General features: G+C 38.0%; 1 protein-coding gene and 1 pseudogene across 1 annotated transcript in view; one reads left to right on the top strand and one right to left on the bottom strand.

The window, feature by feature from the left end:
* The window catches only part of PBK (PDZ binding kinase), a 30,153-nt gene extending 6,165 nt beyond the window's left edge, over window positions 1-23,988 (bottom strand). Inside the window, exons 1-6 of the mRNA XM_005683557.2 lie at window positions 23,795-23,988; window positions 22,129-22,206; window positions 19,948-20,041; window positions 8,757-8,899; window positions 6,379-6,548; window positions 4,640-4,769 (exon numbers count right to left, since the gene is read on the bottom strand). Of these exons, the coding sequence (XP_005683614.2) occupies window positions 4,640-4,769; window positions 6,379-6,548; window positions 8,757-8,899; window positions 19,948-20,041; window positions 22,129-22,186 (595 nt within the window). The 5' untranslated portion in view covers window positions 22,187-22,206; window positions 23,795-23,988. The remainder of the gene's footprint in view (window positions 1-4,639; window positions 4,770-6,378; window positions 6,549-8,756; window positions 8,900-19,947; window positions 20,042-22,128; window positions 22,207-23,794) is intronic.
* On the top strand, window positions 20,190-21,016 carry LOC102184905 (annotated as a pseudogene).

Genomic DNA, 24,370 nt, shown 5'->3' with positions numbered 1-24,370 from the left:
CATGTTTTTGGGTAAAGCCATTTGACTAGTACAGGGCAGTGACTTGTGAAAGAAGTGACTTGTCTCATTTCTGAACTGGAGCATTTAATTTTCAGGGCAAGACTTTCTAGGGTGGCACTGTACAACAGAACTTTGGTGATGATAAAAATGTTATTTATCTCAGTATGGTAGTCACTAACCACACATAGCTACTGAGCACTTGAAATGTGGCTAAGGTGGCTGAGAGAATGAATTTAAAGAATTTTTAATATATTAATTAATTTAAATAGCCATACCTAGCTAGTGGCTACTGTAGTAGACAGGCTTCCTGGTACCTCAGTAGTAAAGAATCTGCCTGCAATGCAGGAGATGTGGGTTCAATTCCTGGTTCAGGAAGATCCCCTGGAGAAGGAAATGGTAACCCACTCTAGTATTCTCACCTGGGAAATCCCATGGAGATAGGAGCCTGGCAGGCTACTGTCCATAGGGTCACAATGAGCTGGACATGACTGAGAGACTAAACAACAACCAAAAAACCTGTAGTGGACAGTGCGGCTCTAGAGCTTTTTTTCCTTCCACACAACAATGGACACAATGATGGCAGTATTCCATACAACAGACATCCTAGCATGTTAGGTCCTAACGTGAGAATGACATGGAATGGAACACAAGCCTAGTGGACATGCAGCTTGAAAAATAGCCTTGCTTGTTTTAAGGTACTGAGGTTTTTGAGGGTTTATGTTACCATAGCAAAACTGATCTTAACCTGAATGATAAATTACAACTTCTATTTAGTTCATGAGAGTATGTTAACCTATACTCTTGCTCATACTAGAATGGGGAAATTTTTCAATGACTTTTTTAGTAGTCATGACTTCTTTTAAAAGGTGGTTTCTACCTCTCATGTCCTTCTTAAGCCCAACATTAAGGAAATCTTTACCAACAATTTTTTCTACTACTTTTTAAAAAATCTTCAGTCTACAGAGATTAGAGTGTGAGAACAGAAAACAACTTTCTCTAAAATAAACAGATACCATCATTTACTAATTCAACTACCTCTTTTCCACTAATACAAAAATGTCACCTTTATCATATAACAAATTTCATATATCTAGGAACTATCTTTTGACTCATGTTGAAATTTTCTGTCTAGTTTGGCATTAGTGTCACTGCTTTAATTACTACAGTTTCATAATACTTAACATCTCATCAAGAAAATTCCTACTCAACACTTTTTCATAGAATTTTCCTAGCTGTGTTTGAACATGTATCCTCAAGGATAATCTCTATATTCTCTTTGACATGTTCTAAAATAACATAGATCATACTGGGATATTTCAAAATTTTTAAATCTTTAATTCATTTCTGCTTTTTTCTTTCATGGTTTCATTTTTTTCTAATTTCAGCTGAAAACTCAATTTCATAAAGGTTAAATAATGACAGTGTTTTCCTTTGAGTACTTTTGGACCATATCAAATAGGTTTTGATTTGCTCTTACATTTTTCCTGTGGTCATGTATGGATGTGAGAGTTGGACTGTGAAGAAAGCTGAGTGCCGAAGAATCGATGCTTTTGAACTGTGGTGTTGGAGAAGACTCTTTAGAGCCCCTTGGACTGCAAGGAGATCCAACCAGTCCATTCTGAAGGAGATCAACCCTGGGATTTCTTTGGAAGGAATGATACTAAAGCTGAAACTCCAGTACTTAGGCCACCTCATGCAAAGAGGTGACTCATTGGAAAAGACCCTGATGCTCGGAGGGATTGGGGGCAGGAGGAGAAGGGGATGACCCAGGATGAGACGGCTGGATGGCATCACGGACTCAATGGACGTGAGTCTGAGTGAACTCCAGGAGTTGGTGATGGACAGGGAGGCCTGGCGTGCTGCGATTCATGGGGTTGCAAAGAGTCGGACATGACTGAGCAACTGAACTGAACTGAACTTACATTCTTATTATTCTCTAAATAATGTGTAACTGGAATTTCACTACTTCTCAGCTAAGAACTATTTACAAATATTTTAAATTCCTGAAAAAACTGAGTTTTTATTTCCAACTGGACATGAATTTCTGTATTTATAGCTCTGAAGATAATGAATGTTAACCTTTGGCCTATTCCTACTTTTGTAACTTGAGGTTTTCTTTTGTAACCTAACTAGTCAATTTTAATAAATATTCTAATGCAGAAGGAAATGGCAACCCACTCCAGTACTCTTGCCTGGAAAATTCCACGGACTAAGGAGCCTGGTAGGCTACAGCCCATGGGGTCACATAGAGTCAGACACGACTGAGCAACTTCACACATCTACATCTTAGTTTGTCTATTAGATCTATTAATGATTGAGACAATTATGCTAAAATCTTATTTTTATTCTTTTTGACAATTTCTCCTTTTATTTGCTAAAGTTACAACCTCATACCAGTTATTTGGCCTAAGGGTTCATCCAGTTCTACCTTTATTGATTACAGACATTATTATGAAGTCAATCTGTTTATCTTGGTGTTTTCCTTCAATTCAACTTATAGACTTTAACTGGAAATTAAGATGTACATAAGCTCTAAACAGTATTAGCCTCCCCTATACCTCATCCACTCCAGTATTCTTGCCAGAAGAATGGACAGAGGAGACTGTCAGGCTATGGTCCATGGGGTCGCAAAGAGTCGGAGATGACTGAGCGACACACACACACACACACACACACACACACACACACACACACACACACACACACACACACACACACACACACACACACACACACACACACACACACACACACACACACACACACACACACCCTACCTTATATTTATATAAACAGGCAAATTTAAATGTTATTTATTAAATAATATGTTGAAAGCAGTGGTTTTCTTTGAGGCTTCTGGATTTTGGCTCTGTTCCTCATCAAGAATATATCTTAAATTCCCTACAGTTTCTCCAGCAAGTGGTGCTAGGAAAGTTGTACAGTCCTATGTAAATCAATGAAGTTAGAACACACCCCCTCACCATCCACAAAACTCAAAATGCATTAGAGACTTAACACCATAAGACACCATAAAACTCTTAGACGAGATCATAGGCAAAACGTTCTCTGACATAAATCACCAATGTTTTCTTAGGTCAGTCTCCCAGAGTGATAAAAATAAAAAAAATAAACAAATGGGACCTAATCAAACTTACAAGCTTTTGCACAGCAAAAATCATAAGCAAAATGAAAAGACAACCCATAGAATGGAAGAAAATATTTGCAAACAATGAAACTCACAAGGGATTAATTTCCAAAACACACACACAGCTCATACAACTCAACAACAACAAAAACAAACCCAATAGAAAAATGGGAAGACGACCTAAACAGACCGACATTTCTCCAAATAAAAAGTACAAATGGCCAACAGGCACGTGGAAAGATGATCGACATCACTATTGGAGAAATGAAAATCAAAGCTACGACGAGGTACCACCTTCACACGGGTCAGGGTGGCCATTATTAAAATGCCTACAAATAACAGATGCTAGAGAGGACGTGGAAAAAAGGGAACCCTCCTACACTGTTGGTGGGAATGTAAGATGGTACAGTCACTGTGGAAAACAGTATCGGGGTTTCTCAGGGAAACTAAAACTATGATCCAGTAATCCCAGTCCTGGGCATATATCCAGACCAAAACAGAATTCAAAGAGACACATGCCCCACCATGCTCACAGCAGCACTGTTCACCATAGCCATGTTATGGAAATAACCTAAATGACCACTGACAGACGAATGGATAAGAAGACATGGTACATATATGCGATGGAGTATCAGTCAGTCATAAAACAAAGAAATAATGCCATCTGTAGCAACATGGACGCAACTAGAGATTATCATGCTAAGGGAAGTAAGAGAAAAAGACAAATACCATATGATATCACTTACATGTGGAATCTAAAGTATGAGACAAAGGTACCTACCCATGAACAGAATCATTGGTAGAGAAGACACAGTAGTGGTTGCCAAGGGGGAGCGGGTTGGGGAAGGGATGGAGTGGGCATTGGGGTGAGCAAACGTAAAATTTTATATATAGAATGGATAAACAACAAGGTCCTATTGTACAGCAGAGAACTGTATTCAACACCCTAAGATAAATCATAATAGAAAAGAATATTTTAAAAAAGAATGTAGTGAAAATAAAAGAAGAAGAAAGAAAGAACATATCTTAAATTCCCTGAAAAGAGAATGGTTAGTATTCACAGTAAAGAGAAGAATGAGGTTGGGTGGGCCAAGGGGCAGAAGACTGGCCTTAGTTAGTAATCCTCTTTCCTACTCCCACTCCACTTTCTTCTACCAGTTTCCTAAATCTTGTCATTATACTGATGCTAAATGAATTTCTTTATAAAACCTTATAAAAATTTTATTTTCTATTCCCAGATCTTTTACCACTTCTCCACATTTTTTCAATTAAAATTATACTAGTGGGAAACCAATAATTTATGTTGTTTATGTGGCAAGGGAAGGAGCTGGAGGCTGAGTAGAACAGAGACAGAAAAGGGATATTTTTTATTACACACTTTTTATTAATACTTTTTGACTTCTGAAGAATGTGAACTTGTTATTTTTAAATATGTAATTAATAGAAACTTAAAAACTGTACAGAAACCATTTTAAAAATTAGAATTCTGCTTACCAGTCATATTTTCATCCAATGGAAGAGAGACTCCTACATCACAGATTTTAATTGTTTCAAAATCACCTTTAATAACAACATTTGAAGACTTTATATCTCCATGGAGCAGTTTCTTATCTTGGTGCAGATACTAAAATAGTGAAAATTTTTAAATATCTGAGCAAAAATACAAACTAATAAAAAAGTATATAACTTTCAAACAAAAAGAACAACCTGAACTCCCTGCCTAACATACAGACTTGTGTCTATCATTTCAGACTGTTTGATGCTAGAGAAGGAACCATCCCATGCTATCTCTTAGTCTACCATACTGACCAGAAACCTGAAAGATTCTTTGGAAATTGATGTCTACTTACAGATAAGCCAACTTTTAATTTTCCAACCAACCTAACATACTTATACATCAAACATGATACTGCAGATTTCAAAATATACCACAATTTTGTAAAACAGACAATTATTTTAGAAATAATTTTGTAACCTTCATAATGACACAGTTATCTCAAACAAATTGTTGAGATAATGCTACACATACTTCACAAGGAAAAGAGGAAGCAGTAATGTAATCTAAGGCTTTATTTTAACCCTTTCTTAGAAATGAGAAGTGATAATATTCATCCATAATCAAAAACACCTTACAAAAGTTATTTTTTCATTCATCAGCATTTAAGCATCTACACTCTATGACCTGGGCCTGCAAAAGATGAAGAAATAATTCTTGGTATTGAACTTGAAACACTTACTGTGCTTATTTAAATATTGTTAACCATAAATTGAATATGCTCAAATATATTTATAATGTAATTTATTAATTCCATTATACAATTAAAATAATTAAGTGATTCAAATTATTAGCTTTTCCAACCTACTTAAAATAGGTTTTTCTATAAAATATTAAAACATATTTAAAATACATATATATATTTAGAAATAGTGCCTTTTTCCAGTTTTACATTTCATGAATCAACTTTATTTGAACTCAACATGCAATTCTTGACATCACTGCATTACATAATGTGTTTTTCTGAGTCATCCAACAATTTTCTGGAGCCATGATTACTTAAGTTATTCAAGATATGGAATTTTTATTTCTAACAGTATGTCTAATTCAAAGATATAATAATTTATTTGTATAACCCTGAGAGGATTTCTTTCATTTGACCTATAGATGTATATTCACAATGTCTAATAACACCCCACAAAGAAATCTTTGAAAGGCTCGTTTACAGCAACAGAGGGTTAGAATACACCCCCAGGAATAATGACTAAACAGTCCAATTAACTAAATCTAACATGCAATCTTTATAAGCAAAACTTCCTGACTTGGATTATTTCAGGCCATGTGGACGTGTGAAGGCCTCTAACAATACTTTGTTGATCAAAACAGTACACTCTTCAATATGAAAGATTCTATAAAGATTTAAGGCAACTCACTCTCTCGGAAAAAAAAATTTTCACCTTGTAACTAGGTATATTAGTATCTGTTCATCAATAGATGAATAGATAAAGAAAATGGGGGATACACACACACACACACACACACACACACACACACACACACACAATGGAGTATTACTCAGCCATTAAAAAGAATGAAACAATGTCATTTCCAACAACATGGATGGATTTAGTCATACTAAGCCAGAAAGACAAATACCATATGATATCACTTCCATGTGGAGTAAGTATTTCGTTTTTAGGTTCCACAAAACTCATTCAAAACATAATAGCATAGTTACCTTTAACCCTCTTGCCATGTTCAAAGCAACTTTTAAGATTATGGCTGCTGGAAAAGGATCTCGGCTATCTTTATTTCGTTCTTCTATTAAGTCATTCAGAGACTTTTCACCTCCATACTCCATAGCAAGACACAGACTGCCATCGCTAGCTTTAGTGAAAGCACGGTAACCTTAAAGAAAACACGTCATTTTCTTACTGGAGTAGAGAAGAACAAAAGTATTTAATTCTTTTACAATAATGTGACTGAAAACAGATCTAGATCAACACTGTCAAATACAAAATGAAACAGCTAATGCTTACAAAACTTATTTAGATCTAATTTTAAATGCCTTCAGTGTTGGCCAACAATATCACAAATTGAAATGTTTTTAACACTCTATGCCTTCCTAAATATAATGGTTTCACCAGACTTCAGTTCAGTTCAGTTCAGTTCAGTCGCTCAGTCGTGTTCGACTCTTTGCGACCCCATGAATCACAGCACACCAGGCCTCCCTGTCCATCACCATCTCCTGGAGTTCACTCAGACTCACGTACATCGAGTCCGTGATGCCATCCAGCCATCTCATCCTGGGTTGTCCCCTTCTCCTCCTGCCCCCAATCCCTCCCATTAAAAACGAAAAAAGGAAATTATATAAATGAGGATTTTACATTCCTGAATTCTGCATGGTACCAATACCATGACAGTATCTATTCCCATGAAGTTTTTAAATATATATTTCAGTTCAGTTCAGTTGCTTAGTTGTGTCCAATTCTTTGTGACCCCATAAAGCCAGGCTCCCTGTCAATCACCAACTCCCAGAGTTTACTCAAACTCATCATGTCCATTGAGTTGGTGATGTTATCCAACCATCTCATCCTCTGTTATCTCCTTCTCCTCCCACCTTCAATCTTCCCAGCACCAGGGTCTTTTCAAATGAGTCAGTTCTTCACATCAGGTAGCCAAAGTACTGGAGTTTCAGCTTCAACATCAGTCCTTCCAATGAATATTCAGGACTGATCTCCATTAGGATGGACTGGTTGGATCTCCCTGGAGTCCAAGGGACTCTCAAGAGTCTTCTCCAATACCACAGTTCAAAAGCATCAATTCCTTAGCACTCAGCTTTCTTTATGGTCCAACTCTCACATACATGACTACTGGAAAAACCCTAACTTTGACTAGATGGACCTTTGTTGGCAAAGTAATGCCTCTGCTTTTCAATATGCTGTCTAGATTGGTCGTAACTTTTCTTCCAAGGAGCAGGAGTCTTTTAATTTCATGGCTGCAGTCACCATCTGCAGTGATTTTGGAGCCCAAAAAATAAGTCTGTCATGTTTCCCCATCTATTTGCCATGAAGTGATAGGACTGGATGCCACGATCTTAGTTTTCTGAATGCTGAGCTTTAAGCCAACTTTTTCACTCTCCTCTTTCACTTTCATCAAGAGGCTCTTTAGTTCTTCTTCGCTTCCTGCCATAAGGGTGGTATCACCTGCATATCTGAGGTTATTGATATTTCTCCCAGCAATCTTGATTCTAGCTTGTGCTTCATCCAGCCCAGCATTTCTCATGATGTACTCTGCATATAAGTTAAATAAGCAGGGTGACAATATACAGCCTTGACGCACTCCTTTCCCAACGTGGAACCAGTCTGTTGTTCCATGTCCAGTCCTAACTGTTGATTCCTGACCTGCATACAGATTTCTCAGGAGGTAGGTCGGGTGGTCTGATATACCCATCTCCTCAAGAATTTTCCACAATTTGTTGTGATCTACACAGTCAAAGGCTTTGGCATAGTCAATAAAGCAGAAATAGATGTTTTTCCGGAATTCTCTTGCTTTTTCGATGATCCAACAGATGTTGGCAATTTGATCTCTGGTTTCTCAGCCTTTTCTAAATCCAGTTTAAACATCTGGAAGTTCATGGTTCACATACTGTGGAAGCCTGGCTTGTAGAATTTTGAGCATCACTTTGCTAGCATGTGAGATGAGTGCAACTGTGCAGCAGTTTGAGCATTCTTTGGCATTTCCTTTCTTTGGGATTGGAATGAAAACTGACCTTTCCAGTCCTGTGGCCAATGCTGAGTTTTCCAAATTTGTTGCATCTAAAAATACTATTTTTTTTTTCTGGCCAAGCCACGTGGCTTATAGGATCTTAGGTCCCTTACCAGGAATCAAACCCATGCCCCCCAGCAGTTGAAGCACAGAGTCCTAATCACTGGATTGCCAGGGAAGTCCCACTAATTTTTATTTCAGAATGTTCACATTAATTGGATTCTTGACAAACTCCATCACACCTTTCTTCACTTTTTATTAGCGAAAACAGTTAAGATATTATGTAAACCATTTCGGATAAACAAGATACTATACCAGATACTGTTATTAAGTAATATGTGAACTTACCTATAATGTTTGGATGATTGAGGCTTTTCAAAATCTTAGCTTCATCAGTTAGTCTCTTTTGATACATACTCTGATAATCATCATTACACCTAGGATTAATCTTTTTCACAGCCCAAGGAGAATGAGACAAACCTCTTGGAGATCTTAAAAAATAAGTAACCAAAAACGTACAGAAAGATTAATAACCATAATACAGTTCAAATGACTAATAAGAACTTCCACATTTTGAAAAAGACTTGATAGTATTTTAGTTTTTTTTTTTAATTTTCAAGTATTTTAGACTATCAACATTTCTGTTATACATCCTTTTTAACTGTGTACATACAGCTGATAAATCTACTGATTACAAGAGAAGTCTTATATCTTTGGAAGGGAAGGGTTGAAAAGAGAAAACTAGAAGGAAAAAGACGAAATATTATAGATTTTAAACTTCAAAATCTCTATAGTATTTTCTAATTTTTTCACTCAATCATGTCAAACTATCAACTACTTAAAAAGCATTTAACTATATGTACCAGATATAAATTACAGAATGTTAAAGCAATAAACATTAATGTCTAAGAAACAATTTAAAGAAGAGATGTACAAAATACATTTGGCTCATGTGTAATCATGCAAATAACAGACTGTTATTTACTAACAAATATTATGCCTCTAATGGACAAACCAATTCATCTTATACACTTCTCACCATATACATGTGTTTAGGGAGAAAATAATAAACATACTAATAGGAAAAACAATGTAAATTGTCTATTTTCTAGGAAGATGCAGCTGTTGAAGAACATTTAAGGTATACCTGTTTTGAGGCCTAAATAAACAAACAGGTAACATGAAGTCAGGGAAAGGTTTGTTCAGCCCATAAGGCAGGCATTTATGAGTATGGCCAATTACAAAAACAAAGTGTAGGCAGCATTTGGGCACAAAAGCCAAATAGCCTCAAAAGTTAAAGATTGCAAAGTTCAGCCATAAGAACATAAAACGAGATGGAACCAAGAATCTGTTTAGCTCTCTACTACCTCATGAGCACAGCTCTGTGACTGCAGAACCGTTTTTTAACATCAGAAAACATGTATTCAAAGGATCACTAGATTTCTCAGTTCATATACATCTATCATGCCTAAGTTTACTTAAACTATTCTTAAACCTCCAGTTTTAGATAACAATAGCATTTGGGAATAACCTCTTTCATGTTCATTTAATATAAAAATTTATTTTTCAAGTTTCAAGGGGTACCCCATAGCTCTTGATTATTTATAATTCAGTGAGCCAGTCCATCTTCACCTTTTCCATATATCCTAACCTACCTACATCCTATCCTAACCTATAGGTTACAGAATGAGAAGAATATTATTATGAAATCTGAATAAAATGTTGCCAAGGTAAAAGATGGTTCACAGAAAATGCTAATACAACAGTCAAATTTCTGTTGAGACTGCACAAGGAAAAAAACAAAAGGAGACACAAACAATACTGCCAACAAAAATGGGGACATAAACACCAGAGATTTTTAAAATATCCAAGTGAATATTAAAACTTTTAAGCCAATAAAAAGGTAAAATGGACAAATTCTTTAAAAAAAAGTCAAGAAAACTGATGGAAGAAGAAACATAATCAAGAGTTTAAAAATCTTCCAACAAGAAATACAAAACACAGATAATTTTAGAGTTGAGTTTACTAAACTGTAAAGAAACATATCATTCTATTTCATACAAACCATTCCAGGGAACAGAATGAAAAGGGACTATGAGTCTAGTATAACTTTAATTAAAAACAACAAAAATCATACAGGACAACAGAAAAAGAAAAATCACAAGCCAATTTTACTTACAGATGCAAAATTCTAAACAATAGCAAAATTATTCTATCAGGTTATTAAAAAATAATAATACGTCACAACTATGTTGGGTTTAATCCAGCAATGCAAATTTAACAGTAAATAATATATACTCTGAATTAAAATGATTATATACATATAAATTTGATCCCTCTTAGGTACCACTGAAATAAAAACTTCAGTTTGAAGACTGAAGACTGACTTTGAAAGGGAAAAAGCAGAAGGTATTTAGCCTGAGGTAGACTGACACAGTTGAGAACCTGCGGTCTATGTAGGGACAGAGTAATTCACGACCAAATGTGCCTGAAGTGCTCAGTGAGTTTTCACATGTGAACATACCTGTGTTATCAACATCCAGGTTCAAGATATACATGTCTAGCATTCCCACAAGATATGGTATGCCATCTTAAAAAGGAAAACTTGAGGGGTGGTTCTAAGATGGTGGAGGAATAGGACGGGGAGACCACTTTCTCCCCCACAAATTCATCAAAAGAACATTAGAATGCTGAGCAAATTCCACAAAACAACTTCTGAGTGCTGGCAGAGGACATCAGGCACCCAGAAAGGCAGCCCACTGTCTTCGAAAGGAGGTAGGACAAAATATAAAAGATAAAAAGAGAGACAAAAGAGGTAGGGACAGAGATCTGTCCCAGGAAGGGAGTCTTAAAAATGAGAGAAGTTTCCAAATACCAGGAAACACTCTCACCAGCAGGTCTGTGGTGAGTCTTGGAATCTCAGAGGGCAACATAACCGGGACGAAAAATAAATAAATAAATAAAACCCACAGATTACGTGCACAATGGCAACTCCCAGCGGAGAAGCAGCCCAGACACTCACATCCATCACTAATAAGCGGGGACTGGACAGGGAGGCGCAGGCTGCATTGCTTAGGGTAAGGACAGGGCCTGAATGCCTTGGGGCAATCTAAGGGAGCTAACGGGAGAGAGCAACCCAGACTATGGCCAAGGAGAGGTTTAGGTGGGGGTACTATCCCGCTAGAAGCCCTAACCTAAGACATGGTCAGGCCCACTCACAGAACAAAGGACTGAGCAGAGCTAGGCGGCTACGGGCCAGCCCATCCCCCACCGGAGACAGGCAGGCGAGGGCAGCCACAGCAGGAAGGGGGCAATCACGGCCCCAGAGGGGCATCCTCTACCAAACTGCAAGCAGGCTTCGTTGCTAACCAGGACTTCCTGGGATTCTGGATGGTTGACGTCTGCTGAGAGAGTCACAGCCAGAGATCAGCTCCCCGGAAGAGACACACGGCACACCTAAGAAGGCGCGACTGTTGTACACCCAGAAAATCGAGCGGCTGGGATGCAGGGGGTGATAAGACACACACCCCCACCTGGGGGTGACTGCGCTCACCAAGCACCTGGTCACCTGAGCTGCTCGGACCTGGGAAGGGCACAAAACACAGGCCCAAACAAGTCTGTGCCTTTGTGGAGTACCCGAGAACCCGAACCTGAGTGGCTTAGGCCTAGGAGGTGCAGGCAACCCAGGGCGGGCCTCAGACAGTTCCAGCAGAGCAGCCTGAGAAGTACAGACCAGCGAGCGCTCCCCACACACGCCCCTGATATTGCTTTGCAGTGTTCCTCCCTCCCCACAGCACGACTGAACTAGTGAGCCTAAAAAAGTGACCACCATCGCCCCCTTGTGTCAGGGTGGAAATTAGACACAGAAGAGACCAGCAAACAGAAGAAGCTAAAATAAAAAGAGGGAACCACTTTGGAAGCAACAGATGGGGAAGTCTTGAGGCTACTGTAAGAATAAGACTGAAAACCAGAGGCAGGAGGCTTAAGTCCAAAACCTGAGAACACCAGAGAACTCCTGACTACAGGGAACATTAATCGATAGGAACTCATCAAACGCCTCCATACCTACACTGAAACAAGCACCACCCAAGAGCCAACAAGCTCCAGAACAAGACATACCATGCAAATTCTCCAGCAACACAGGAACACAGCCCTGAGCTTCAATATACAGGCTGCCCAAAGTCACACCAAACCCACAGACATCTCAAAACTCATTACTGGACACTTCTTTGCACTCCAGAGAGAAGAAATCCAGCTCCACCCATCAGAACACTGACACAAGCTTCCCTAACCAGGAAACCTTGACAAGCCACCCATCCAACCCCACCCACAGCGAGGAAACTCCACAATAAAGAGAATTCCACAAACTGCCAGAATACAGAAAAGCCACCCCAAACACAGCAATATAAACAAGATGAAGAGACAGAGGAATACCCAGCAGGTAAAGGAACAGGATAAATGCCCACCAAACCAAACAAAAGAGGAAGAGATAGGGAATCTACCTGATAAAGAATTCCAAATAATGATAGTGAAAATGATCTAAAATCTTGAAAACAAAATGGAGTTACAGATAAACAGCCTGGTGACAAGGATTGAGAAGATGCAAGAAATGTTTAACAAGGACCTAGAAGAAATAAAAGTCAATATATAATGAATAATGCAATAAATGAGATCAGAAACACTCTGGAGGGAACCAACAGTAGAATAACAGAAGACAGGATAAGTGAGGTAGAAGATAGCATGGTAGAAATAAATGAATCAGAGAGGAAAAAAGAATTAAAAGAAATGAGGACAACCTCAGAGACCTCTGGGACAACGTTAAATGCCCCAACATTCAAATCGTGGAGTCCCAGAAGAAGATGACAAAAAGAAAGACCATGAGAAAACATTTGAGGAGATAATAGTTGAAAACATCCCTAAAATGGGGGAAAAACGTCACCCAAGTCCAAGAAACCCAGAGAGTCCCAAAGAAGATAAACACAAGTCAAAACACCCCAAGACACATATTAATCAAATTAACAAAGATCAAACACAAAGAACAAATATTAAAAGCATCAAGGGAAAAACAACAAACAACACACACGAGGATTCCCATAAGGAAAACAGCTGATCTTTCAACAGAATCTCTTTATGACAGAAGGGAAGGCAGGACATACCTAAAGTGATTAAAGAGAAAAACCTACAACCCAGATTACTGTACCCAGCAAGGATCTCATTCAAACATGAAGGAGAAATCAAAAGCTTTACAGACAAGCAAAAGCTGAGAGAATTCAGCACCACCAAACCAGCTCTCCAACAAATGCTAAAGGATCTTCTCTAAACAGGAAACACAGAAAGGGTGTATAAACTTGAACTCAAAACAACAAAGTAAATGGCAATGGGATCATACTTATCAATAATTACCTTAAATGTAAATAGGTTGAATGCCCCAACCAAAAGATAAGGACTGGCTGAATGGATACAAAAATAAGACCCCTATATATGCTGTCTACAAGAGACCACCTCAAAACAAGGGACGCATACAGACTGAAAGTGAAGGGCTGGAAAAAGATATTCCATGCAAATAGAGACCAAACGAAAGCAGGAGTAGAAATACTCATATCAGATAAAATAGACTTTAAAACAAAGGCTGTGAAAAGAGACAAAGAAGGACACTGGATAATGATCAAAGGATCAATCCAAGAAGATATAATAATTAGAAATATATATGCACCCAACATAGGAGCACTGCAATATGTAAGGCAAATGCTAACAAGTATGAAAGAGGAAATTAACAATAACACAATAATAGTGGGAGACTTTAATACTCCACTCACACCTATGGATAGATCAACTAAACAGAAAATTAACAAGGAAACACAAACTTTAAATGATACAATTGACCAGTTAGACCTAACTGATATCTATAGGACATTTCACCCCAAAACAATGAATTTCACCTTTTTCTCAGGTGCACATGGAACCTTCTCCAGGATAGATCACATCCTGGGCCATAATCTAGCCTTGGTAAATTCAAAAAATTGATCATTCCAAGCATCTTTTCTGACCACAATGCAGTAAGATTAGATGTCAATTACAGAAGAAAAACCTTTAAAAATTCGAACATATGGAAGCTGAACAACACGCTGTTGAATAACCAACAAATCATAGAAGAAATCAAAAAAGGAATCAAAATATGCATAGAAACGAATGAAAGTGAAAACACAACAACCCAAAACCTGTGGGACACTGTAAAAGCAGTGCTAAGGGGAAGGTCCATAGCAATACAGGCATACCTCAAGAAACAAGAAAAAAGTCAAATAGATAACCTAACTCTACACCTAAAGCAACTAGAAAAGGAAGAAATGAAGAAGCCCAGGGTTAGCAGAAGGAAAGAAATCTTAAAAATTAGGGCAGAAATAAATGCAAAAGAAACAAAAAGAGACCATAGTAAAAATCAACAAAGCCAAAAGCTGGTTCTTTGAAAGGATAAATAAAATTGACAAACCATTAGCCAGACTCATCAAGAAACAAAAGGAGAAAAATAAAATCAACAAAATTAGAAATGAAAATGCAGAGATCACAACAGACAACACAGAAATACAAAGGATCATGAGACTACTATCAGCAACTATATGCCAATAAAATGAACAATTTGGAAGAAATGGACAAATTCTTAGAAAAGTACAACTTTCCAAAACTGAAGCAGGAAGAAATAGAAAATCTTAACAGACCCATCACAAGCACAGAAATTGAAACTTTAATCAGAAATCTTCCAGCAAATAAAAGCCCAGGTCCAGACGGCTTCACAGCTGAATTCTACCAAAAATTTCGAGAAGAGCTAACACCTATCCTAGTCAAACTCTTCCAGAAAATTGCAGAGGAAGGTAAACTTCCAAACTCATTCTATGAGGCCACCATCACCCTAATACCAAAACCAGACAAAAATGCCACACAAAAAAGAAAACTACAGGCCAATATCACTGATGAACATAGATGCAAAAATCCTTAACAAAATTCTAGCAAACAGAAGCCAACAACACATTAAAAAGATCATACACCATGATTAAGTGGGCTTTATCCCAGGGATGCAAGGATTCTTCAGTATCTGCAAATCAATCAATGTAATACATCACATTAACAAATTGAAAAATAAAAGCCATATGATTATCTCAATAGATACAGAGAAAGCCTTTGACAAAATTCAACATCCATTTATGACAAAAAACTCTCCAGAAAGCAGGAATAGAAGGAACATACCTCAACATAATAAAAGCTATCTATGACAAACCCACAGCAAACATTACCCTCAATGGTGAAAAACTGAAAGCATTTCCCCTAAAGTCAGGAACAAGACAAGAGTGCCCACTCTCACCACTACTATTCAACATAGTTCTGGAAATTTTGGCCACAGCAATCAGAGCAGAAAAAGAAATAAAAGGAATCCAGATTGGAAAAGAAGAAGTAAAACTCTCACTGTTTGCAGATGACATGATCCTCTACATAGAAAACCCTAAAGACTCCACCGAAAATTACTAGAGCTAATCAATGAATATAGTAAAGTTGCAAGATATAAAATCAACACACAGAAATCCCTTGCATTCCTATACACTAATAATGAGAAAATAGAAAGATAAGTTAAGGAAACAATTCCATTCACCACTGCAAGGAAAAGAATAAAATACTTAGGAAAATATCTACCTAAAGAAACAAAAGACCTATATATAGAAAACTATAAAACACTAGTGAAAGAAATCAAAGAGGACACAAATAGATGGAGAAATATACCATGTTCATGGATTGAAATAATCAATATAGTGAAAATGAGTATACTACTCAAAGCAATCTATAGATTCATTGCAATCCCTATCTAGCTACCAATGGTATTTTTCACAGAGCTAGAACAAATAATTTCACAATTTGTATGGAGATACAAAAAACCTCGAATAGCCAAAACAATATTGACAAAGAAGAATAGAACTGGAGGAATCAACCTGCTTGACTTCAGGCTCTACTACAAAGCTAAAGTCTTCAAGAGAGTATGGTACTGGCACAAAGACAGAAATATAGATCAATGGAACAAAACAGAGCACCCAAAGATAAATTCATGCACCTATGGACACCTTATCTTTGACAAAGGAGGCAAGAATATACAATGGAGAGAAGACAATCTCTTTAACAAGTGATGCTGGGAAAACTGATCAACCACTTGTGAAAGAATGAAACTAGAACACTTTCTCAGAGAAGGCAATGGCACCCCACTCCAGTCTCTTGCCTGGAAAATCCCATGGATGGAGGAGCCTGGTAGGCTGCAGTCCATGGGGTTGCTAAGAGTCGCACACAACTGAGCAACTTCACTCTTCACTTTCATGCACTGGAGAAGGAAATGGCAACCCATTCTGGTGTTCTTGCCTGGAGAATCCCAGGGACAGGGGAGCCTGGTGGGCTGCCATCTCTGGGGTCACACAGAGTCGGACACGACTGAAGCGACTTAGCAGCAGCAATAGCACACTTTCTAACACCATACACAAAAATAAACTCAAAATAGATTAAAGATCTAAACATAAGGGCAGAAACTAAAATTTCTACAGGAAAACACAGGCAAAACACTCTCCGACATAAATCACAGCAGGATCCTCTATGACCCACCTCCCAGAATATTGGAAATAAAAGCAAAAATAAACAAATGAGACCTAATTAAAATTAAAAGCTTTTGCACAACAAAGGAAACTATAAGCAAGGTGAAAAGACAGCCTTCAGAATGGGAGAAAATAATAGCAAATGAAGCAACTGACAAAGAATTAATCTCAAAAATATACAAGCAACTCCTGCAGCTCAATTCCAGAAAAATAAACGACCCAATCAAAAAATGGGCCAAAGAACTAAACAGACATTTCTCCAAAGAAGACATACAGATGGCTAACAAACACATGAAAAGATGCTCAACATCACTCATTATCAGAGAAATGCAAATCAAAACCACAAAGAGGTACCATTTCATGCCAGTCAGAATGGCTGCTATCCAAGTCTGTGGAGAAAAGGGAACCCTCTTACACTGTGGGTGGGAATGCAAACTAGTATAGCCACTATGGAGAACAGTGTGGAGATTCCTTAAAAAACTGGAAAGAGAACTGCCATACGACCCAGCAATCCCACTGCTGGGCATACACACTGAGGAAACCAGAACTGAAAGAGACACGTGTAACCCAAAGTTCATCGCAGCACTGTTTATAATAGCCAGGACATGGAAGCAGCCTAGATGTCCATCAGCAGACGAATGAACAAGAAAGCTGTGGTACATATACACAATGGAATATTACTCAGCCATTAAAAAGAATACATGTGAATCAGTTCTAATGAGGTGGATGAAACTGGAGCCTATTATACAAAGGGAAGTAAGCCAGAAAGAAAAACACCAATACAGAATACTAATGTATTTATATATGGAATTTAGAAAAATTGTAACAATAACCCTATATGCAAGACAGCAAAAGAGACACAGATGTATAGAACAGTCTTTTGGACTCTGTGGGAGAGGGCGAGAGTGGGATGATTTGGGAGAATGGCACTGAAACATGTATATTATCATATGTGAAATGGATCACCAGTCCAGGTTCAATGCATGAGACAGGGTGCTCAGGGCTGGTGCACTGGGATAACCCTAAGGGATGGGATGGGGAAGGAGTTGGGAAGGGGGTTCAGGATGGGGAACACGTGTACACCCATTGCGGATTCATGTCACTGTATAGCAAAACCACAATATTGTAAAGTAATTAGCCTCCAATTAAAATAAATAAATATTTTTTTTAAAAAGGAAAACTTTCAGATAAAAAACAAGATAGACAAAAATGAAAAACTAAATAGAAGTATCAGAAAATGAAGTTGGGAAAATTCCCCAGAAAATATTAATAGAACAAAAAGAGAACATAGAAAAACAGACCAAAAATAACATAAAATAAAGGTAGATCAAAGATTGGGCCAGTAAATCCCACATCCAAATAACAGGAGTTCCAAGACAGAGAACAGAAAAAAAGGGGTGAAAATGATCAATAAAGTAATTTTTAAAAATAACCTCTCAAAAACTTAATAGGAATTTTCAGGCTCCAAGAGGCCCATACCCATGCATGTTACTGTGAAATTCAGGACAGTGGTAACAAACAAAAGACTGTATAAGGTTACAAGACAGCAGGAGGAGGAGATAACATAGAACAGAAACATAAAGACTCAGCAGTCAGAGTGCCTTCAGAATTCTCAACAGCAGCAATTGAACAATGTTTTCAAAATTCTGGGGAGAACATACTTCTGAATGAGAATTCTAACCCAGTAAAACAAAAAAGGCCACTCAAGTACAAGCATAAAATGAAAACATTTTTAGAAAAGTAAATTTTCAAAAATGTATCTTCTGTGCATCTTCTCATGGGGCACTAACAAATGTCTTCAACCAGAATGAGAGGTAAACCAAGAAATACTAAGACATGAAACAAGAAAAATAGAGGATCCAATTCACCAGAGAGGCAAAGGAAATCTCTAGGCTCCTAAAGGAAAATCCCAGGCTAACAGAGCCACATCGAGGACTGGGAGGGTCAGGCGGGAACTGCTATTTCCAATGAAGTTTTCTAATTAAGTCACATACAGTATAACTTTGTTAACAACACACTTCACATTCTAAAAAAAAGCTTAAGGAAGAAAAAATGAGACTAGCCACAATTGTGGTAAGTTTTTTCTTTCAAAATAACTTAAGAATTTTAGACATTAAAAAATGGAAGTTCACAAAACTAACAGCGGACAAACACACAAAAGGGGGTGTTTAAGGTGCAAAGACACTTCAAGAAGACCCACTTATACATAACCGCTATACGAGTCTAGATTCACCAGCTTTTTATTTGAGGAAGTATTTCTATTTGGAAACAACGTAAACCTAGAAAAGCTAATGATATGCTGCCCTGGACTAATCAGGCTAATTCCTAGGGAGCACTAAACAGTACATAATTGTTTGCCACTTAATAAACATGAAACTAGGTATGAATATAAGAAACAACTTTGTAATAATGTGTTTGTTGCCACATGTAATATTATTAGCTATAAGCATCTATTCTAGTATTCCATTTTTCTGTTAATACAACTTTCCTACTTTAGAATCAGGTATTCGCCCTTCTCACTTAATGATGACATAAATAAAATAAAAATATTTACTTCTTTAGAAGAGAATATCCTGAGAAGGCAACTCTCCAGATAGAAGGGATTAATAGTCACTGATATCTCCCAACACTGGCATCCTCTTTGAAGTTTTCTTATTGAGAATCCTGTGTTATTATCACACAGGAATCCCTTTCCTCTGTCTTTTTCCCCTCCTACACAAGCCAAGGAAAAATTACAAATTACCTCTCCTTTAACAACCCATTAAGAGGAAGCTAGGAGAAAGATGTACCAGGTAGAGCTCTGGCAAAAATATGAACATACCCCACATCTAAATATTTGCATTTTCACATTCCTTTTTGTCTCCAAGTACAGTGGAACTATGGTTCCATGTAAAAATGTTAACGTGAAATCTTATACTCACCTTTGCATAAGATAGACATTTACCCCAGTACCAAAGCCAAGCTTCTGCATAAATGGAGAGGCAGGAATATTTATACATGGAGTTAAACATAATGCTAAATGTCAGAAAGAGAAATAAAAGATAAAATTAGTATTTGAAAAGACCTCCACAGTTGCATCCTAACGTTCTCAATAAATCATTGTTAACAGAATTAACTGGCAAAGTCTTGCAGAGCAATTTGACACTATGTGTCCTAACTTTCAATGGATACCTTTGAACAAGTCTACTTTTGGAGCTCTATTCTACAGAAACACTTAAACAGGGGTCAGCAAAACAGCCTGTTTTTATATGACCCGTAAGCTAAGAATTGATTTTTACATTTTAAAAGGGTTGTTAAAAAATAGATAAAGAAAGTCTCTTGAATCCTTAGACTTCATGACTCTCTTCCAACATGGCCTAAGACAACTCTCCAGACAACACCATGGCAACAAAGTATAGACAGAAGCTATACCAAATTCACAGATCAACTGAAAACCCTCATCAACACTTTTAACTAAAAACCTTATCCAGATTACGCTACCAAATGAAGACTTGCCCTTAATAACACTGAAGAGCCTAGAACCCAGATTTGGTTTTAGAATCAAAGAGCTAGAACTGATTCCAGAAAAGATCAGAAACTGAGGATGACTTAGAATCAAGCCAACACCAAGATCACCCTTAAGAGCAGATTCAAAGTAGAAAAGACAGACAGTGTCATATCAGCTGCACCCCTCCCAATTACACACCCTCTTCAAGGCACTTATGCATAACTCTTATCATGGAATTGATTCCAGAGAGCAACTTGCTTAAGAAGCCAGGGTTACTGAGTCAAGAATTCAAATCTGGTTTCAAAACAGAAGAACTAGATTCCATGTCCAGGAAAGAAAAGAACCCGAGGAGGCCTCAGAACAAAGACAATTAGGGACAGGATCCTGGAGATGAGAGAATTCAAGGTATAGAAACTACACAGAATGGCAGCAGTCTCACCAGTGACTGTCTTATTTCTCTGGAGCCAGAACAGGGGAAACAGAGACAGATTCAGTGTACTTGATTACATTAGTCTGGACTCCAAACCTCTAACTCTTCCTGGAACATACCCTTCTAAACACACCTTCAGCTTCTCCAGGAGCTGAGCCTTCTGGAGATAGTAAACAAGACTTCAGGTGACAGAGACACATACAAAGCATCACAGAGAAAATAAATTTATTAATACCATTTTTCAGCAATCACAGTAATGACTAATTTAGGCAAAAATCAAGGAAAGAAGAAAGGAAGGGAGGGAGGCAGGCAAGGAAGAAAGAAGAAAGGAAGAAGACTATGCCAGAAGGGTTCCTATATGACCCACAAAGCCTAAACCATTTACTCTCTGCCATTTACAAAAAGTTTGCTAGTGCCTGCACTACGGCATGCAGCCAAAGATACCATATACACACGTGAACGTACGCATGCAAATAGTGGGGTCTGGTTTTAGAGCTACAAAAAAAAAAAAGAGAGAGAGATAAAAGCCTAAGTAATTATCATTAGAGTCATAATTACAGCACATCTATATTACAGAGTAGTATAAAGTTATTAAAAGAGATGAGATATAGTAGTCCTACTTTTGCTCATGAACAATTAACTGCTCTTGGATTGCCCTTTTGCCATTAACAACTAGAAAATTTGACAAAATATAATGGCTTTCACATACTTCACAATAGACAGGGCAGGACTATAAACTCTGAGAGGAGAGAAACTAATGAGATGAGTCCTATCACTGCCCTAACTTACTGCCTAGAGACACTTTCCAGGCTGCAGCACAAAGAAACGAAGCCCAAAGCTCTTGTCAAATTGAAGTGACAAATTACCCTCTGTCTATTGAATTGCCTTGGAAAATACCCTTCCCATATATAGAGGGGGAAAGATAAAGTAGTTCCTTTGAGGTTCAAGTTAAATTGCTTCTTCACCAGGGAGAACCTACAAATCTGCTAGAATGTCAATAAAATTAGATCACAGATGACCAAACTCTGACCTATAAAAGAAGTCTTATTTCTTAAGATCAACATTATAAAGACGACTTATATTAAAACTGTTCTTGTGTGATAGATAACAATAAAAGGATTTAACTGTAATACTATGAAGACATTTCTGATATCAGTAACAATGAAGAAAGGTTTTATAGATTACCAGATTTCCTTTTTTCAGATAATCTGCTTGGTGTCTTGAAATTATTGGTTTCTTCCATTGTAATAATTGCTTAAGGTCCTATGATAAAAATGAATAGAAAGGTACACTGCAGTTATAAAGAATACATCTTTCATTCATGAAGAAAAAATTCCTATAATACTATCACTTATTTACAAAAAATTTGAGAACTGAAAAAGACCATGACAAATATTTAGTCCAATTGTATTTACAATGAGAAAACGGAAACCCAGAGAGGGAGAAAGAGAAAGTAAAATTAAAGATAAGTAAAATTACATACCCAAGGTCATGCTATTAATGATTATGGATTTTTGTTTTATTTAAAAAATAATATACGCACTTGGTCAAAAAAAAAAAAAATCACCTAGTACCCCCCCACACACACTTCCCAGGAGTAGTTATTAACAGATCTTTTATATGCTTTTAAGAGCTTAGCTTTGTAAGCAGTATTATTCATAATAGCCAAAAAAAGGAAACAGAAATAGCTATCAGATGATGAATGGATAAAGAAAAGATGGCATATACTACACACAATAAAATATTATTCGACAGAGTATATATTTTACATAGGGAATATTATTTAGTCATTAAAAGGAATGAAGTACTCAGGTATACTACAACATGAAAGAATCTTAAAAAGCTTATGCCAAGTGAAAGAAAGCAGACACGATAGGCCACTTATATGATTGTTTTTCCACACAATATCTAGAAGAGGCAAATCCATGGACAAAATAAATGAGTAGTTGCTGTGGGCTGAAGGGAAGAGAGAATGTGGAGTGACTGCTAGTGGGTGTATGCCACCTTTTTTGGGGTGATAAAAATGTTCTAAAATTAGGTAGTGGTTTAATATATTCAACTCTATTCCAAAAACCACTTAACACTTTCAAAAGAGTGAATTTCATGATATGTTGATTACATCTCAATAAACTATTAGTTTAAAATTATCTATGAAAATACAATGTACATACTGTATACGCAAGCAAGTTAATACAGGCTTTTTTTTTCTTCTGTAACATATTTCCTTAAAAATCTTTTTTATTAAAAAAGATTACTACTCTTTTGAAAAAAGGTTTGGTTTTGTATTAGATTTACTGTAAAGCAAACTGTTACTACCTGTCTGTAAGCTCGTTTGAATTGTCCATAAAAAACTGAGAGGAAGAGAGGACATTTGCTTAAATGCTGCATAGAGCCACTTAATATCCCTTAAAAAACAGCACCTGGGCGTCCCATGTGGCATGAGTGGTAAAGTATCTGCTTGCCAATGCAGGAGGTTCGATCCCTGGGTCGGGAAGATCCCCTGGAGGAGAAAACGGCAACCCACTCCAGTATTCTTGCCTGAAGAATCCCATGGACAAAGGAGCCTAGCGGGTTCCTACGGCGCTTCCATCAAAAGTACAGAGTGTCAAGCTCTGATTTAAGAAAAGAGCGATTTCTTTCTTCGAATCCTCACCGTACCCCGTAAGTCTGATGCGCACGCGGGTCACCAAGATGCTTCCTAAGATAATTCTCAATTTAATGCATATTCCCAACATCTTCCTCCTTCCTTCCAGGCCCCAAGTTGTCAAAAAGGTAGAGGCCGCGGCTCGAGGGGCGCGGGACTCCCGGCCAGGCCCACTCGCGGCAGGACCCCTAAAAGCTCTCTCCTTACCAGAGCCACGAGGGAGGACGACGAGACGTCCAGGGAAAGGCTGTCTTGAAAACTGGTCCTGAGTGGCCCCCAACGCTCCGCGGCCCCCTGGGGTGAGGGGTGGGGTCCGACCTGCCAACACAGGGACTCGGCAACCGTTGTTCCTACGGGAACCCGCCGGGCTTTCAAAACCACGCACGCACCGCCCCTACGTCGATCGCGAACTACGGGGAGGCGCAAAGGACACACTAAGCCGGATTCGCCGTTCCTGTTCCTTTCAGGCCTTCCACTCTGTTTATAGATCCCACCTTACTACCCAGTGGTGGTGGTGGTGGTGGTGGTGGTGGTGGTGCTGCTGCTGCTGCTGCTGCTGCTGCTGCTGCTGCTGCTAAATCACTTCAGTCGTGTCCGGCTCTGTGCGACCCCATACACGGCTGCTGCTGCTGCTGCTGTTAAATCATTTCAGTCGTGTCCAGCTCTGTGCGACCCCATAGACAGCAGCCCGCCAGGCTCCTCTGTCCCTGGAATTCTCCAGGCAAGAATACTGGAGTGGGTTGCCATTTCCTTCTCCCTTACTACCCAATAGGGATGCTTTGA

The sequence above is a fragment of the Capra hircus genome, chromosome 8 (genome assembly GCF_001704415.2).
Source record: "Capra hircus breed San Clemente chromosome 8, ASM170441v1, whole genome shotgun sequence".
Lineage (NCBI taxonomy): Eukaryota > Metazoa > Chordata > Mammalia > Artiodactyla > Bovidae > Capra > Capra hircus.
Note: the sequence above shows the minus strand (reverse complement) of the source record. Positions and strands in the feature narration are given on the sequence as shown.